Below are 16,801 nucleotides of genomic sequence, written 5' to 3'. Positions count from 1 at the left end.
TATATATATATATATATATATATATATATATATATATATATATACATGCGCATATAAATATAAAAAGACAACACAATACATATATACAGTATATATTGTTTTTATATATATATATTACACAATAAAAACAATGTTGTGTTTTTGCAGGTGGAGAGAGGAATTCACCGTTTGCATCTTCCTCTTTCACTCTCAAGCATCACGTCTCTTATTTAAATCAGCTTCTCTGAAAAGCACATAAAACGAGAAGCTGAGAGATGAACGTTTCCTCTCACTGTTCACGTGTTTCACTCGATGCTGTTTTTTTAAAAAGGGAAATGAAATTGGAAAAACGATGTTTGTTAGACAGTGGATTATTTTTGTATCTTTGAGGTAATTTTGTGTTTTATTTATCCCTTTGTGTTTCTTTGTGTTAATTCTCATGGGCTTCCTTAAGGTCATCTTGTGTCCTTTTGGGTTTTTTGTGTCTGTTTGTTTCTTTGAGGTCATTTTGTGTCTCTTCCTGTTCGGTACGTGTCTCTTGGGGGGACATTTTGCAGGTCAAGATTAGACTCTGCATTTAAAACAATAGTCATGTTTTAAGACCTTTGACATTCAACAATAACTAAACTGAAAGAGACGATGGGGAGAAAAATGGGCCACTGCACACAATATCAGCACTCATGTAGGATCAACATCTGGTTATTATCTGAAATAAAAACCTTTTGAACTGGCAGAATAACAGAAAGGATTTCTAGCAGGTTTGATATTTTGTGTCTGAGCCACTTTTTCACACAAAACATGACTAACCTCACCTTCACTGGAGCCCTTACACCAAACCAATCGCTTTAAAAGCTGTTTTAGTTTGAACATTTCATCCACATCCCTGCTAACCAGTTGAAGTCGGACTAGCAGGTTTCAAACGGCTGCAGAAAGCAAACAGAGCCTGTTTATAGTGTAGGAAATCAGATTATATAGTTCTGACAATCTTTATATTAGTTACCAGCAGGAAGGAAGTGAATGTTTTCATTCCATCAAGAAGTCTATAGCGCATGTCTTCTTAAAGAATGATGGGTCAGATATTTAGTTTTTTAAGGAAATAAATGTAAAATAAAACCGAATTCACGAGTTCCATCTTAAATCTCTCAAATGGTGAAATGTTTAAGCTCTGAAAATGAACTAGAACGTTTGCTATAAGACATGTGAACATATGGTGCAGGCGGCCCAGCAGAAAAGACTCTCCAGAGCAGCCCAAGCACAGACACAACACACACTTACGTGCGCCTTGGTTCTGGAGATCCACGTCTCCAAAAGGAGCGCAAGACGCGACTGGTGGAACCTCCCGGTGGTCTTCACAGCGACGTAGATGTCCTCCAGCTTCAATTTCGGCTGGGTGACATGTGCTGCTGGCCCTTCAGCGGCGGGGTGTCCTCCGATCCCCCCGCTGCTGCTGTCGGTAGCCGGGTTCCGCGCGTCCCCCTTGGCCGGGGATGGAGCCTGCTGGATGGAGCGGTGAAGCGCGCCGGACGACGGATGGTGAGCCACGCTCAGTTTGGGAAGGCTGCTCGTGCGTAATTGAAAATCCACATAGATAATGATGGAGAAGGTGAAGATCAAGACGGGCAACTTCCGACGTATCGATCTCTTCTGCATGGTAGAAAAGAAATTATTTAGATTCCATAAAAATCATGTTGTTGGTCGCCTCCTGCTTCATTCTTCTTCTTGTTTCGCGACGGCTCCTCATCACCTCCATCACTTCCTCCTTTATAACTTAATCATCGCTGTTCCTCATTAATCAACTCTTTATTCTAATGGCCTGTTATCATCAGAATAATCTAATAATTGTAATCACTTTTTTTAGTATTCCTCCTGTTTTAAAGAGGCCGAAGCTGCATAACGAGAATGATTTCCTCTCATTTTCTGCGTAAAAGCCGCTGTCACTCGGATATATTTGACTTTGTCACAGTCTCTGCCCACCCAGTGTCACCAGTGTCAAGCCACGCGGAACCAAACGGTGGGACTTCCTGGCATGGATTTCAAAATAAACCACGACAGTGAGAATTTATGGCGTACTTCCGGTTATAATCTGCACCTTTATATGAGAAGTTAAATGAGTTCATGAAGCTAGAAGAAAAGAGTAGTCTAAATCTGAAGAAGCTATTTGTTGTTTTTCTTTTGCATCTCTACGAAGACTTGTTCTGTCTCATTGTCATGTTGTGTCTTTTTGTGGCCCCCTCTTGTGGGTCGTTTTGTATCTTTTTTGGTCCTTTTGTGCTTCCTTGAGGTCATCTTGTGTCCTTTTTTTTTTTTTTTTTCATGTCCTTCTCTTGTGATTTTGTGTCCCTTTGTGGTCTTTTTTTGTTTTTTGTTCTGGTCATTTTGCATCTCTTCCTGGTCGGTTCGTGTCTCTTCCGGTGACATTTTGCGGGTGATGGTCCAGGTTGGCCACTGACGCTATGGGCCCCTGGGCCTGCGCCTGTAGGCCCGTTCAGTTCGGTCCATCCATGGACACTGCAACACGGCTAGGAACTTTTAAAATGACAAGTACAGGGTTCTTTAATTGGAGATCATTAAAGAGAATGTTAATCTGTTCATAGTATCCTCAAAACATGGATGACTATTATGGAACATTTGCAGGCAGTAGGCGTCATGTCGGCAAACATCACTCTTCATCCGTTTTTCTAACAGTGGCCTTTTCATTTTGAAAGGAAACTATGTGTCCGTCATGTGGTGAAATAAATGATTCACTGTTACATTTAGTGCAAATGTCTCAAAAGTGTGCTGTACTAATCACAGATCTGCAAAGATAAACACTGCATGACCCCGTTGCTGCTGCAGCCGCTAACTCGCTATGATTGTTTGAATGTCTGCATATATCTAATCTGATCCCAACGCTTCAGACAAAATCTTTACCATCAAACGTAGTTGAAGCTATTTGGACACAATGCCGCTTCATCGATGTTTGCTCAAAGTAGAACTGAAGAAAAGCTCAGACGATGCTTTAGATGTCAATTCTCCGTCCGTGTTAACCCAGCTGGTTGACACCTTAAAGAGTTGCAGGTCTCTCTAAGCTGCTCCAATACTGTATCCATTGTTCGCCGTGCTTCCGTCTCTGGAGACCGTCACCAAAAGAGAGAAAGAGCTTGATACAATTAATTCACCTCAGACCCTCATCGCCACCTTTGTTTATTTGTCCTTTCTCAGCGTTCTCGCCTTACATCCATCCCTCCATCCCTCCCCTCCCCTGTCTAGATCTCTCTCTCTCTCCTTCCTCCACTGACCAGCTGCTTCCCTCCTCTTCTCCACCCTCTCCACTACTACCTGGCCCTGGGAGGACCAGCCCCCCCCCCCTCTGCCCCCGCCCATCCTGGTCCCGTGGGTAAACCAAAGACACCCGGGGCACACCCTGACAAGGAAAAAACCCAGGATCGCCTTACGGCCTAGCTGAAAAGGGCTCTTTCTAAAACAGTGAGTACATCACAGCGCCACTTTGAACAAAGAGGGCCAGAGGAGTCAAGGGACCAGACCCCCTTTCGGCTGCTTTTGTCTGTCCGCCTGCTCTGAGCTTTGTGTGAGACCGAGACTTGGACTGCACTCAAGAACTGGGATTGGACAAACATGACGGATACACAAGTGAGGAAGTCAAAAGATCAGGCTGCAGGAGGTTTTACTGCATTTTTAGCACTAATAAGCTAAAGTATAGGTAGCCAGGATGGAAATAAGCCTTTATGGCCCCGGTGAAGACTGAATTGATCTGATTCGTCTACATTAAAACTGGACAAAATGTGCATGAAAAGACAACTTTATTAGACTTTGAGATTTGTAGCGTTATGCTGACTTCGTTTTACTTGCTACAAATCATTTTGTAAAAGTGTTGTGGTGGATTTAAGGTGACGTAGAGCAGCTAATCCTCGGTCCCACTGACAAACTAAACCTCACAGAGGAAACCACTGAACTCCACAGCCAGGTATAGAGTGTGCGTGTGTGTGTGTGTGTGATATGGCTCGGTCAGAGCAAAGCTTAAGTACCTTTAAATCCCCCCTCTTAACCTTCAATCTCCTGCTGAACCGCTGCTGAAATTCAATTCTCAGAGCCGGGACACAGAGCGACATGAAGGCATCCGAGCCGACAGCAGACGACATGTAACTCATCAAACAGTCACAGGAAACGAGTCAGATTCTGTGAAATTCTCAACCTGTTCAGACACAGAACTTCAAAAAACAAGCTCAAATCAACACGTTAAGGTTTTTTGAAGTGTAAAGTAAAACGCTAACGTTGGACTATAAAGGAACTCCACCACGGTCACATGACTGCACGTTTCCACCACTAAGCCAAAGGAGGACAAGTGTTCTAGTGAAGGAAGTAAGAAGCTGACAGCTGGATCCTTCACTTGGAAAATCATCAAAACGTGACAACTTCATTGGGTGGAAATTTTTGTTATTTGTCCACTGTTATTGATCATAGAAGTTCTGCTTGAGATGTTCCATACACATCGCTTATTTGAATCCAGCTTTGAATCATAAAATGTGCACATTCAACAGTAAAATCAACACAGCCATTGATTCAAGTACACCATCTACATGTTACCGGGGTTCAGAGCAATACAAAAGGCAGAAATGCATCAACATGGACGGACAGCTGTTGTTTGGATATAATTGATTTAAAAATATGAATATATTCCTTGTGGCAGTGAGAATGTGTGCTGTAGGAAATGGTCAGCAGAGGGCGGTATAAACTCTCAGACTGTATTTAACTGCTCTCTACAAACAGCTGGCTTCATCTTTAGTTTGTGCAAACCTCTACTTGGCACTCAAGTGCATCCTATGCAACAACAAGAACACTGCTCATGAAAACATAACTTATAGATGTATTCAATATAATATACAATGCAGTATATATGTCAATGATTTTAAATAAAAAGTGTATTGCACCTTGTCCCTGTTGCTTGTAGTAGTTGCAGCACATTGCCACTAGGGGTCCACGTGACCACGTTCACAAATGGCATCCAGATCTGAGACACTGAACAATATTTCATGATTTTTACACACTGCATATCTTATCCGTTGTGTTCTGTCTGAGGTGAAGTTTTTAGTCCAACTTTCTCCGCTTCATGAGATGAAGTGTTCTCCCGTCCTCCCCTCTCACATTCCCTTTTAACATGTTCCACTAATAAAGTCAGTGTTGCTTCATAATTAAATACAAATGGCAAATGAATTAAAATAAGAACGGGTTTCAAATCAAATCAATTCTAAGTTTAGACCCAGATTTAAAAAAAAAAAAAGTTTAAAAAAAAATGCTTATAAAGTTTATAACAAAGGACACGGGTCACATGAAGCCTTTTCATGAGATATAATCTGTTCAAATTTTAAAAACTCAAATAAAACCCAAACAAATGTGTTTCTTTGCAATTTGGACGAACTGGTCCTTTAAAACCTCCCTCGCGCCTGTAAGACTGAAGCCGGGGTAAAGCTACCAAACGACGGGCAGGATGACACTGCGGAAGGGCTGTTCCTGTCGGCTCGTGACTCCCCCCCCCCCTTCACAACAAGTGAAGAGTCAGAAGAAGTCATCAACAACAGCGGAGTCAACAGCCGGGACCAGGAGAGTCCAGCCCGAGGGTCAGAGGAGACCATGGCCCAGGCGAACATCTCCGTGACGGAGAGCCAGTTCAGGTGTCCCGTCTGCCTGGACATCCTGAAGGACCCGGTGTCCACCCCCTGCGGACACACCTACTGCATGTTGTGCATCAACAACTACTGGGACCAGGCGGACTCAGCCCACTTCAGCTGCCCCCAGTGCCGCGAGACGTTCAGCCCGCGGCCGGTGCTGCGGAGGAACACGGTGCTCGCGGAGGTCGTCGGCAAGCTCAAGCTGAGCGACGCGCTCACGGCGCCGGAGCTCTACCTCGGGGGAGTCGGGGAGGTGCCGTGCGACTTCTGCCCGCCGGAGAGCGAGCTGCGGGCGGTCAAGTCGTGTCTGGTTTGCCTGGCGTCCTTCTGCGAGCTCCACGTCCTGCCGCACCGGGAGGTCGGCACGCTGCGGCGGCACAAGCTGGTGGCCGCGGTGGAGTCCCTGGCGGAGCGGCTGTGCGCGCAGCACCGCCTGGGTCTGGAGCCCGCGGGTGGGGTCGGCTCCGAGGCCGAGGCGGAGTGGAGCGGGGACTGCCTGCTGTGCGAGGCGGACCAGGAGGAGGTGCACAACGTGGACGCGCAGAGAGCCAGGAGACAGGTAGGAGACAGAGACACTTGTGGTTTCATCAGTTATTACACGTTTTTTTGAACATACTGTAGTTTGATTTGTGTCTATTTGCCTTCATGTTAAATCAGACTTTTGTCAGGAACTGATCATAACCTGGCGTTTTGTTTACAAGCTCTATAAAGTAGTTCACACGTGGTGGCAGTGTGTGTAGAGCAGAGTGAAGTCAAAGCTTCATGTGTTAAACCTGCATTCTCTCTAGTGTCCACCAGGGGGCGACTCCTCTGGTTGTATAGAAGTCTATGAGAAAATGACTCTACTTCTCTCTTGATTTATTACCTCAGTAAACATTGTAAACATGAGTTTATGGTCTCAATCTCTAGTTTCAAGTCTTCTTCAATACAGCATCATGTTCATTTAGGACTTTCAATACAAACCGTAATAACCACTTATAGAACTGGACGCAGCTTTCACCTGAAGGACACACACTACTTTAAGAGAAGGACGGTCCTCACAGATACCTGAATGTTCTGATCGTCTCATGTCCGTCAGCTTCAGCTCCAGGAGTCTCAGAGGAGGGTTCAAGGGAGGACGCGGAGCGGAGTGAGAGAGCTGGAGGAGTTTCAACAAAGCCTGGAGTCCCTGAAGGTGACACACACACACACACACACACACACACACACACACATTTAAGGCAAAGTTTTGAGTCCTAACCGTTACAATACCTGAAATATACTACTGTGGCTGCTCTTATCGAACAATTCAGCTACTGAAGACAACATGAAACAGTAAATATGCCTCTGTCCTTGTTTGGAGTGTCTTTACTCTTACAGTGTTTGTATAAACCAGGCAGCAACCTCCGGTTCTGCCGAGTGAAGCCGATGCTGAAGACTCTTAAAGCTGCATTCTCTCTAGTGTCCACCAGGGGGCGACTCCTCTGGTTGTATAGAAGTCTATGAGAAAATGACTCTACTTCTCTCTTGATTTATTACCTCAGTAAACATTGTAAACATGAGTTTATGGTCTCAATCTCTAGTTTCAAGTCTTCTTCAATACAGCATGATGTTCATTTAGTACATTATGGTCCATTTAGAGTCACACAGACCATAAAGCAGGGGATGCTTTAGGGCGGGGCTACACTGTGATTGACAGGTCTCTACCAGAGACGTATACGGCGTCTCTACGTCACTCCTCCTCAGTCCAGATATGGTCACTTCTCTTTATTGGCTGCAAGAAAAACTGCACGGTGAAGGCGTGATTATATTTTCAAAAGTTGACATGAAAGGGGGAAACACAATGTTTCAGCTTCCAGACTGTGTTTTAAAGGTGATGTTGTCAAATAATTGCAATCAGGCGATTATCATTACTAATATTACTGAGAGTATATCATAGGTTGAAGTAACAGTCACTGCAAAAAGGAGTATTTTGGATCGATGATTGTGACGCCAACACAAAGTAATTTACATGGTGAACTACATACAGGAGAGTAGTATGGTGTGTGTGTGTGTGTGCTACGTAAAGCCCGTGAGATAAAGGGCTATAAATAGACTTGACATTTAAACAACACACACACTCGCATCTTCCCTTGTAACATCAGGCTCACACACTCGCCTCTCTCTATCTCTCTCTCTCTCTCTCTCTCTCTCTCTCTCTCTCTCACACACACACACACACTGTTGTATCAGTTTCCACTGCAAAGATAATTTAAGTTCCAGTTTCTGCTCCTTCAGTCTTCCAGGAAAGCCTTTTTCTCCTCCCTTCCCTCAGCACCGTCGCCATCAGCTCTCGGCTGCTTCCGTCTTCCTGGAAAACCACTTAATTAGCCAAAGACTAAAACATCAGACTCTCACCAGACAATGGTTTGGTATCTTGTCCTCTGCTCAGATGGTGGAGGCTTATTCTCAGACCACAGCTACATTTGACTTTTATGTTTTATGTTTATTGCCAACGTTTGGTGAAAAAAATATTGTCGTATTATCTTGAAAAAAGCCTTAATGTAATGTTTTAGTTTTACTCATGAACTCACTTGTGTAATTATGTGAAAGAAACACATAAGGACACACAGTTTTGTTTTCCGCTAATGGGGATTGTAACTGCAATGATGCTCTTTGGTAACTGGGGATGGCTAATTGATAGCTACCTGATAGCTACCTGATAGCTTCCTGATAACTACCTGATAGCTTCCTGATAACTACCTGATAGCTTCCTGATAACTACCTGATAGCTACCTGATAGCTTCCTGATAGCTTCCTGATAACTACCTGATAGCTAACTGATAGCTAACTGATAACTATCTGATAGCTAACTGATAGCTTCCTGATAACTAACTGATAGCTAACTGATAACTACCTGATAGCTAACTGATAGCTTCCTGATAGCTTCCTGATAACTACCTGATAGCTACCTGATAGCTACCTGATAGCTACCTGATAGCTTCCTGATAGCTTCCTGATAGCTACCTGATAGCTTCCTGATAGCTTCCTGATAGCTAACTGATAGCTTCCTGATAACTACCTGATAGCTTCCTGATAACTACCTGATAGCTAACTGATAGCTTCCTGATAGCTTCCTGATAGCTACCTGATAACTACCTGATAGCTTCCTGATAACTACCTGATAGCTAACTGATAGCTTCCTGATAACTACCTGATAGCTAACTCATAGCTTCCTGATAACTACCTGATAGCTTCCTGATAGCTAACTGATAGCTACCGTGGAAGATTGAAGCACTATCATCTTCTTGTTTTGGTTGTGTAATGATAGACGCACTTCCTTCGTGCCATAAGCTAAGCCTTCATCTTCCTGTAAGATCGTTGTGCAATCAACCTTTACTTTATAATGATTAAAGCAAACAACTTTCTATTGCCACTTTAAAGAGTCACAGTTTCTTAGAAAGTGTCCGTGTTACTTTGTTCTGACGACTTCTGTTTTCTGCTGTCCGGGTGTTTCAGGTGTCGGCGTCGACTGTCTTGGAGGACAGTGAAGCTCTGTTTGCAGACATGGCTCTCCGTCTGGAGAAAACCAAGGCAGAGGTGAGGAGTGACAGTAGTAGTACCAGCAGTATTCAGATGAGTAGCTGAAGTAGCCTTGGAAGCAGTGGAAGTTAAAATAGTACCAAAATAGTCCTGCTTTTACGTCTTTGTTAAAATGACTGGATTGAGTTGCAGTTCGGTCCAATAGACTACACAGAAGGCTCTATTTACAGGTGCATACTGCACCATTGTGCTGCACTAAATTGGGACGTGCACTCGTGTGCCGTAGGTTCGAGCGCGGCTGGAGGCGAAGGAGCGAGCGGTGGTCGGGAGGGCCGAACGAGACATAGAGGTGCTGGAGAAAGACCTGGAGGAGCTGAGGAGGAGGGACGAGGAGATCAGCCGGCTCCTGCAAACGGAGGACAACGCCCATTTCTTACAGGTGAGGGAGGAGTCAGAGGTCAGAGGTCAGGGGATCAAATAGATGGGAGAAGGAGGGGAAATTAATCTGCAAACCGATGAAGCTACGGTGAACCAAGCTAGCAAGCTAGGGTGACGTCACAGAGACTGTGTGCATATTTCATACAGTTTATGTTCGGGGCCGCTTGTCTCGTTCCAGATGTCTCCGAGTTGTCCGTCAAAGAGACATTTCCCGTCCAAACTTCACAGATGGTTTAATTTAAATAACAGATTGAATCACACAAAGTGAAGGATGCTCGCTTCCGGATCCTTCTTCTTCCACCGCTGCACATTAGCAATTCTCGCATTTGATATTCACCCCATTCCATCTAATGCATCCCGGAGGCCAGAAGAAGTCACGAAAGTGCACTCTTCTCAGAGAGATTACCCCGTAGAGGAAGGAGGAAGAATGCATGAGAGGAGAGCATGAATCAGCAGTGACCGGTTGGACAAAGACGGCACCTATTTTCAAATTCAATTGTACAAGGAATTATGGAGGGAGGAAGGGAAGGAGGGAGGGAGGGCGAGCTGTGGATGCTGTACACTAGGTGAGGTTTTCCACTCTCTCTCTCTCTCTCTCTGTACCGACCCAGGCGGCTCCTCTGCTATGCGTCCCTCTCACCGCCGGTCGGCACTCCCGAGCCCTCAGCCTGCCCACGGAGGGGTTCGGCGGCGCCAGGAGAGCCCTGTGCCACCTCCGCAGCCGCATGGAGGAGGTCTGCAGGGAGGAGGTGGACAAGATCAGCCGCGCAGGTACAGCAGAACACAAATAAAATATACTAAATACACATGCAGACACTTTGCCGTTTTTTAAAAAGTTTTAGCATATACCATAAATACGCCGTAGATTTAAGGGGCTGTGTGTGTGTGTGTGTGTGTGCGTGCGTGCGTGCGTGCGTGCGTGCGTGCGTGCTTCTTCCAGTCAATGAAAACTACGTGTCCGGTGGAGAGTGTGCAAAAGGTAAGCATCAGAAACGTGATACACACACACACACACACACACCCCCTCTGTGACAGTGTCAGGTCTGAGGTGACCCGGTTCTACTCGGCTGAAGGTTCTGACATGACATTTAACACTGCGAGGGACAGTGGACGTGTGAATTATTCACGACTTTACTTTAATTGGAAGCAATGAAACTCAGTCCAACTATTTAAAGGGACAGTTTGGATGTTTGGTTGTGTGAGGTACTTATCCTCAGTGTAAAGTAATGTACTGCTGTGGACGTATTTTAGACTCCTAAGAGAATCGGTATCAGTTTAAGTGAACGCTATATTTAGAATATTTTCTCTGCTTTACCTTGCTGTCAGACAGACCTCTCTGACGGGGAACTGAAGATGTTATCTGCGCTTTCTCTAAAGCCACCAGACTCAATTGTCATTTTACTTTGAAGAACACGAGAATTGCCGATAACGAACTAGCCGATCGAGGCAGCGGCAGACCCACATGGGAGAGGTTTGCCTGCCGGAAATCTCCTTTCAGTTTAGGCAACAAACCTGCTTTGTTCGGTTTAAGACGAGATTATGGTTCGGGTTGAAATAAATCCTTTTCTGGCAGAAAGTGCTGAGGGCAAACTGCAACCCTAGTGCAGCAACTCCCATGTTGTGCAAGGTAAAATGACTGTTTTTGTCAATGGAGCCTGTGGCTTCAAAGAGAGATTAGATAACGGCTTCAGCTCCCCGTCAGAAAGGGTCTGACAGCAAGAACATTACTTTGCTCCCGTGCTGGTTCTCCGGTCTGTCTCTATAAACTCATCTACTGTAGTAGAACCCTGACTGTGGAGGAGAACCTCATACACACACACTTTAAAACATCCACTATCAGAAGTGTTTCAGTGTCAATGAAACTGTCCACAGCTACGTTTGTGGAGTTTCCACACTAACTGGGACATTGATTTTTGTTTTGTTATACTTGGTATTGTTTAGTTTTTTTTTTTTTAAGAATATATGAAAAAAACATTGATATTTGTATTGGGGAGGTGGCAGTAATGTCAGTGCGGAGAACTCCAAACCGCCCCAAATACAACCAAGACTATCAGCAGGGCAGCAAGTCACATGGGGTAAGTGGAAAAATGTAGCATTTTATTTTTATTTTACATACAAGCAGCTGAGTTTGGCTTTGTTAGCATCCCAACTAACCAGCAGGCTAATTGAGCAAATCTATCAACTCTAAAGGAATAGTTTGGCACTTTTGGTAAACAAGCTTATTCAAAAGAGTTAATAAGCGTATTTTCCAAAATGAAGAACGACTCCTTTAATAATAAAGCCATTATGTGACGTGTGCTACCAAAGCTACTCGCGTAAGAGATTCTACATGTAGTGGCTTTATTGTTTGGTGCTAATGCTACATGCTAGGTAAGGCTTGTTTGTTAACAAGGTGTCAGGCTTACTAATCCGTTATTGGACTTATGGAATCTTCATTTCCTTTGTTTCTCTCTGTGTGGGTTCTCTCTATTTTTCAAACTTTCCGTCTCACTAACGCTCTACTTTTTTCAATTATTTTGTCTTTTGTTCCTGTCTCTCCTCCTTTGTCACCCTCTCACTCCTAATTAAAGTCATGTTATTCCATTCCACAAGTGTTAAATACAACTTCCTCTGTCCTCCTTCCCTCTCGTGTCTCCTATCAGCAGTGCCCGTGTCGTTCCCTCTGTCCTCGTTGTCTCTGCAGCCGGCTGATCAGAGGATGAGAGCGGCTTTCCTCAGGTGTAAGTAACCATGTCTGTCCTCCATCCCATCCGCTTCTCAAGCTCTCCACCTCTTCATCAGACGTCTTTCCTTCCTCTGTTCATCGTTTCTCTTCTCTTCCCCCGGTGCACCCATCCAGTGTGACCGTCCTGCATGTCATTCCCCATCTGTCTCTCTTTCTGTCTTTGACACTCTGTCCTCCCCTCTTTTCCATCCTTTTCTCTTCTCTCCGTGCGTAGAGGTTACAACATAATGTCCTGTGGAGAAATCTGAGAGCCCAGTGTGGATCCTCATCAATGATGGATGGCAGTCGTACTGTATTTATGACAGCCGGCCCCTTGTCCCGACAGAAACAAGCCAGCAGACAGGATGACCTTGTCAGGCGTTAATAATGAACTTGTTCAGAGAAGGATTAAGGTTATGTGTGTCATTTGTAACAACCATGGATGGATTACTGAACAGGCCTACCTGGCACAGGCCCAGGGGCCCAAAGTTTCAGGGGCCCTGACACTCAAATGGTGCATCCCAAGTCTTCCTTTCGTCCCTCCCACCGGGGATGCAGAGACACGAGGAAAAGACACAAGTGAAGGAAACATGGATTCAATTTAAGAGACTTGGGACGCACTCAAAGAGACAAATACCAGCCAGGAAGAGACTCAAAATGACCACAAAGAAACACAAAACGACGACAAAGAGATTCAAAACGGCTGCAAAGAGACTCAAAATGACTTCAAAAAGCTGCAAAATGTCCACAAAATGACACAAGACAACAACACAAAAAGGCTAAACAAACGCCTAGGACAGGTGGTGGGGCCTTTTGCATGTCGGTGCCCAGGGGCCCATTGTCTCATAATCCACCCATGGTGCCATCAATCATGACGATTACTCGTTCCCAAAGCCCAGAGCTCTAGACATCCAATTCCAACAATTACAAAAACATAAAAAAGCAGCTAATTTAAAAAAAAAAAAATTGTCGACTAAGTTTTGGTTGATCAGTTTATTGCTTCATCATCATTTCAGTAACACCAGATTGTTGTCGGACAAATGACCAGAGAGAGTATCCCTCTGTCTGAGCAGCTGCGTCTTTACATTTCGGGGGTTGTGACACTGGTTACGATCTATTTCAGCAGATCGAAGTGAGGATTTTGGTTGCAGATAATAGTTTTTTCGTTATGCAACTGCAAAAATCCCTGCATGGCTTCTTTTCCAATCCGGCTGAACAACAACGTCCGTCTCTCTTGCTGCAGAATGTTGTTTTTTAAATTGCTGCCTCTTTTGTCTTCCTCTCCTCCAGGTTCATGTCGTCTCTCCTTGGACCCTGATACGGCCCACCCCACTCTGGTTCTCCTGGAGGGGCCCCAGGGTGCCCACTGTGGCGAGGAGCCCCAATCCTACCCCCCAGTCCAACAGCGCTTCGATTCGGTGGCCCAGGTCCTGTGCAGGGAGGGCCAGTTCGGCGGCGCCAGCTACTGGGAGGTGGAGTGGAGGGGCGGCGGCTGGGTCGACATCGGCGTCACCTACAGAGGCATCGGACGCAAAGGCGGCGGGAAACCCTGCCTGCTGGGGCGCAACGACAACTCCTGGCGGCTAAGGTGCACGCACGCGGGATACGCCGCCTGGCACGACAACCGCAAGACCACGGTGGCCGCGCCGCCTTGCCCCAGAATCGCCGTGTTCCTGGAGCGCCAGAAAGGAGCGCTGTCCTTCTACAGCGTGTCGGACAGCGTGGTGCTCCTGCACACCTTCCGCTGCCCGTTCTCTCAGCCGCTGTACCCGGCCTTCCGCCTGGACCTGGACTCCACGCTGCTCATCTGCCCCCATGAAGGAGGCAATGGGAACCCGACTTGACCTCACCCAGGACCCCTTTACTGTACCTACTGCAGGAAAAGGGCTGTTTTAATATAAACACGGAAAACAATACTACCGAAGAGGTTTCTGGTGAAGAAGCAACGACATCAGGATGAAGCATCACAATAAGGAATCAAACCGTCTTTTTGCATAATCTCTCCTTTTTAGGGTTTTAAATATTTCCTTTCAGTTGTAAAACACTTTTTTTTTTTTTTTTTTTTAGAATTTTTAGAAATAGAGTCGTTTGAATTTTCACAAAATGCTTTTCTTTGTGACTTCAGTGGTAGGAAAAGCACAAGTGTTACTCATGGAGTTGCTTGTTATAATGCGGCTCAGCGGTGCACTAAAGTGTGTTCCTGAAAACGTTTAAAATTAGAAATAGGCAACGCAGTAACAGAATATTGATTCGTATTTGATCAGCGCTGCTTAATTTGCATAAAGTCAAGTCACGATTCTGCAAATTCAGATTCAGCGAATGGTCAGTCACCTCGCCGAGGCCGTACCTCATGTCTAAACGTAATTTTCCGCTATTATTTATTTTATTATTTACACTTGTGCTTTTCTTACTGTGACATGTCAAAGTGTTGATGGGGGGGTTAGGAGGCCTGTTACACACAGATGGATAGAAACATCAAAAAACACGCTTTTTTTTTTATGGTTTAAAATCCGAAAAATACAAAATATTCTATTTGCCAATCAACAAGTATGTGGGGGATCTGAATCAACGATACAAAGACACTGAAAGGTATTCAGCCCTTGTTTTATTTTTTGTACAAAGTTTCTTTTTGTACATTGAACAATTTTTTTTATTGAGCTCCCTAAACTGAATATTTAGTACCTGCGACTACTTGAATATGGACAGCAGTAGATTTTAGATTTCTGTGTGACCAGGGAGACCTCACTCACTCTTTCATGGTGGAAATGTTACCTGCAAAAGATTTAGACCGTTTAAAGGCCAAGTTGTAGCGGATGTTTGTTTATCGAGGTCATTTTTCTTTCCATGTAGCTGAGTTTTTGTGGTCTTTAGAGTAGAACACCATGAATTTAAGGAGACGTTTAAGATTTGGGAAATATGCTGACTTGCTTTCTTGCCGAGAAGACTGATACGACTTTACTGTCTGCACCGAACGTAACAAACTCCACCTTCCTCGGATCATAGAAACGAGATATAGCGTGTCAGCCAGAGAGCTTTAGAGGCGCTGGTACCCGGATTTTGTTACCTTTGGACAGAGCTAGGCCAGTTTTTTCAGTCTTTGTGCTAAGCTAAGCTAACCAGCTGCCGGCGGGCGGTTTAGTCTTTACTGTAAATTATAATTAGTCCGGCTTTGTTGTCCTCACGCCTACCAGTTATTTATATTTCTTTGTAAGTTCATTGTGTGCACATACTCGACCAATGAAGGCGATTCTGTTTCTTCTCATCCAACTCTTGGCAAGAACGTGAAGCGTTCTTCCCAAACAGACGTTCACATCGCAGGTTAAAATGTCTGTTTTGTGATTTTTTTAAAATTGTTTTTCCAAGGACTATCATATCTGTGTCAGTATGTAATTAACGATCACTAACAATATATGATTACATATTTGAAATGCACATCGTTGGTTCTCCACTATGCTAATGCTGCGTCAGGAAAACCGCACAATCTGGAGACTTTGCATGCTTTTCAAATCCGATCCCATTATTGTCTCATATCTAAGCACGTCCAGTCTTATTATAACGTCATATTATCCACTCAGTCAAGGTTAGATTTGAAGGAATGTGACTTGCTGCAGCTTTAAGACTGTTCGCATGGATTAGAGAACGTCAAGACGGGAAAACGTACATCAGAAGAACTTCAACATTTAACTGTCTCCTCTTTGATCGTAGCATTTTGAAGGAACGAGGAGCCTCTTCCATCTGAACGGACGCCTTTCTGTAGCCACAGGTTTTGTTTTGATTATGGGATGGTGTTTGCTTTGCCTGATTGTAGTTTGTGAGTGGCGCTGATCCCAACGTTTGACGCCTTTAGACCAAAGGTCTAACTAAGGAACAACTATTTAAATTCCAGAGACAGAACCACACGGGTGCATTGAATCTAATTATTAACTTTGTGAAACTGTTTTTCGAGGGAACGTTCAAGGATCATTTGTTGTCATTATGCAACATAGGGAGGCACAACTAAATTCAGTTGTAACACAACAAACACATGACGAACAAATCAAAAACAGTTGTAAATTCCTGTAGTACATTTATTAAATTTGCATCATAAGGAATAAAACAGCAGAAACAAAAACAATCCTCTGGTCTGATAATGTGGTCAATATCTTCACACTAAAAACTCAACATGGAAAACATTTCTGAATTTTCCAGCCTGATCTAATCTGGCAGGTCCATCTAAAGTAAGAACAAACCATGAAGTGCTTTATTCCACAACCTGTAGCGCTTTAACATGAACTGCTGCTCTGTAAAGCTTTCTCTTGTAGCATTTTCTTCATCTGTGCTTCAGTTCCTTAAAGTGAGTGTAAAGTATGTTGTAATTGTCTGAGTGTTGTCTTTTCCAAGATGCGTTCGCTCCATCTTGGCTCGCAATAAACCGATCCAAGGGGGGGTCTGAGTCTTCTTTGTATTGTGACGTATTGGCTCTAAAAACAACAACATGGTGACAGCCGTAATCCAAGATGGTTACGGCGAAATT

General features: G+C 44.4%; 2 protein-coding genes across 6 annotated transcripts in view; one reads left to right on the top strand and one right to left on the bottom strand.

Annotated features, from left to right (window-relative positions):
- The window catches only part of LOC116399695 (beta-1,3-N-acetylglucosaminyltransferase manic fringe-like), a 20,970-nt gene extending 19,028 nt beyond the window's left edge, over window positions 1-1,942 (bottom strand). The window contains exon 1 of the mRNA XM_031877052.1: window positions 1,255-1,942. Within this exon, the coding sequence (XP_031732912.1) occupies window positions 1,255-1,629 (375 nt within the window). The 5' untranslated portion in view covers window positions 1,630-1,942. The remainder of the gene's footprint in view (window positions 1-1,254) is intronic.
- A 3,589-nt stretch (window positions 1,943-5,531) lies between these two features.
- LOC116399688 (E3 ubiquitin/ISG15 ligase TRIM25-like) lies at window positions 5,532-16,712 on the top strand. 5 transcript variants are annotated; one of them, XM_031877021.1, is made up of 9 exons: window positions 5,532-6,204; window positions 6,724-6,819; window positions 9,123-9,203; window positions 9,433-9,585; window positions 10,196-10,355; window positions 10,525-10,563; window positions 11,579-11,659; window positions 12,230-12,304; window positions 13,579-16,712. In XM_031877021.1, exons 1-9 carry the CDS (start codon window positions 5,608-5,610, stop codon window positions 14,130-14,132), a joined length of 1,836 nt encoding a protein of 611 aa, XP_031732881.1. In that variant the 5' UTR covers window positions 5,532-5,607; the 3' UTR covers window positions 14,133-16,712. The 5 variants fall into 5 exon arrangements, with proteins under 5 accessions (XP_031732881.1, XP_031732880.1, XP_031732882.1 ...); XM_031877020.1 differs by having other exon boundaries at window positions 12,227-12,304; XM_031877022.1 differs by lacking the exon at window positions 10,525-10,563 and having other exon boundaries at window positions 12,227-12,304.
- Window positions 16,713-16,801: the final 89 nt, after the last annotated feature.

The sequence above is a fragment of the Anarrhichthys ocellatus genome, unplaced genomic scaffold (genome assembly GCF_004355925.1).
Source record: "Anarrhichthys ocellatus isolate YVR2014 unplaced genomic scaffold, GSC_Weel_1.0 scaffold124, whole genome shotgun sequence".
Taxonomy (NCBI): domain Eukaryota; kingdom Metazoa; phylum Chordata; class Actinopteri; order Perciformes; family Anarhichadidae; genus Anarrhichthys; species Anarrhichthys ocellatus.
Note: the sequence above shows the minus strand (reverse complement) of the source record. Positions and strands in the feature narration are given on the sequence as shown.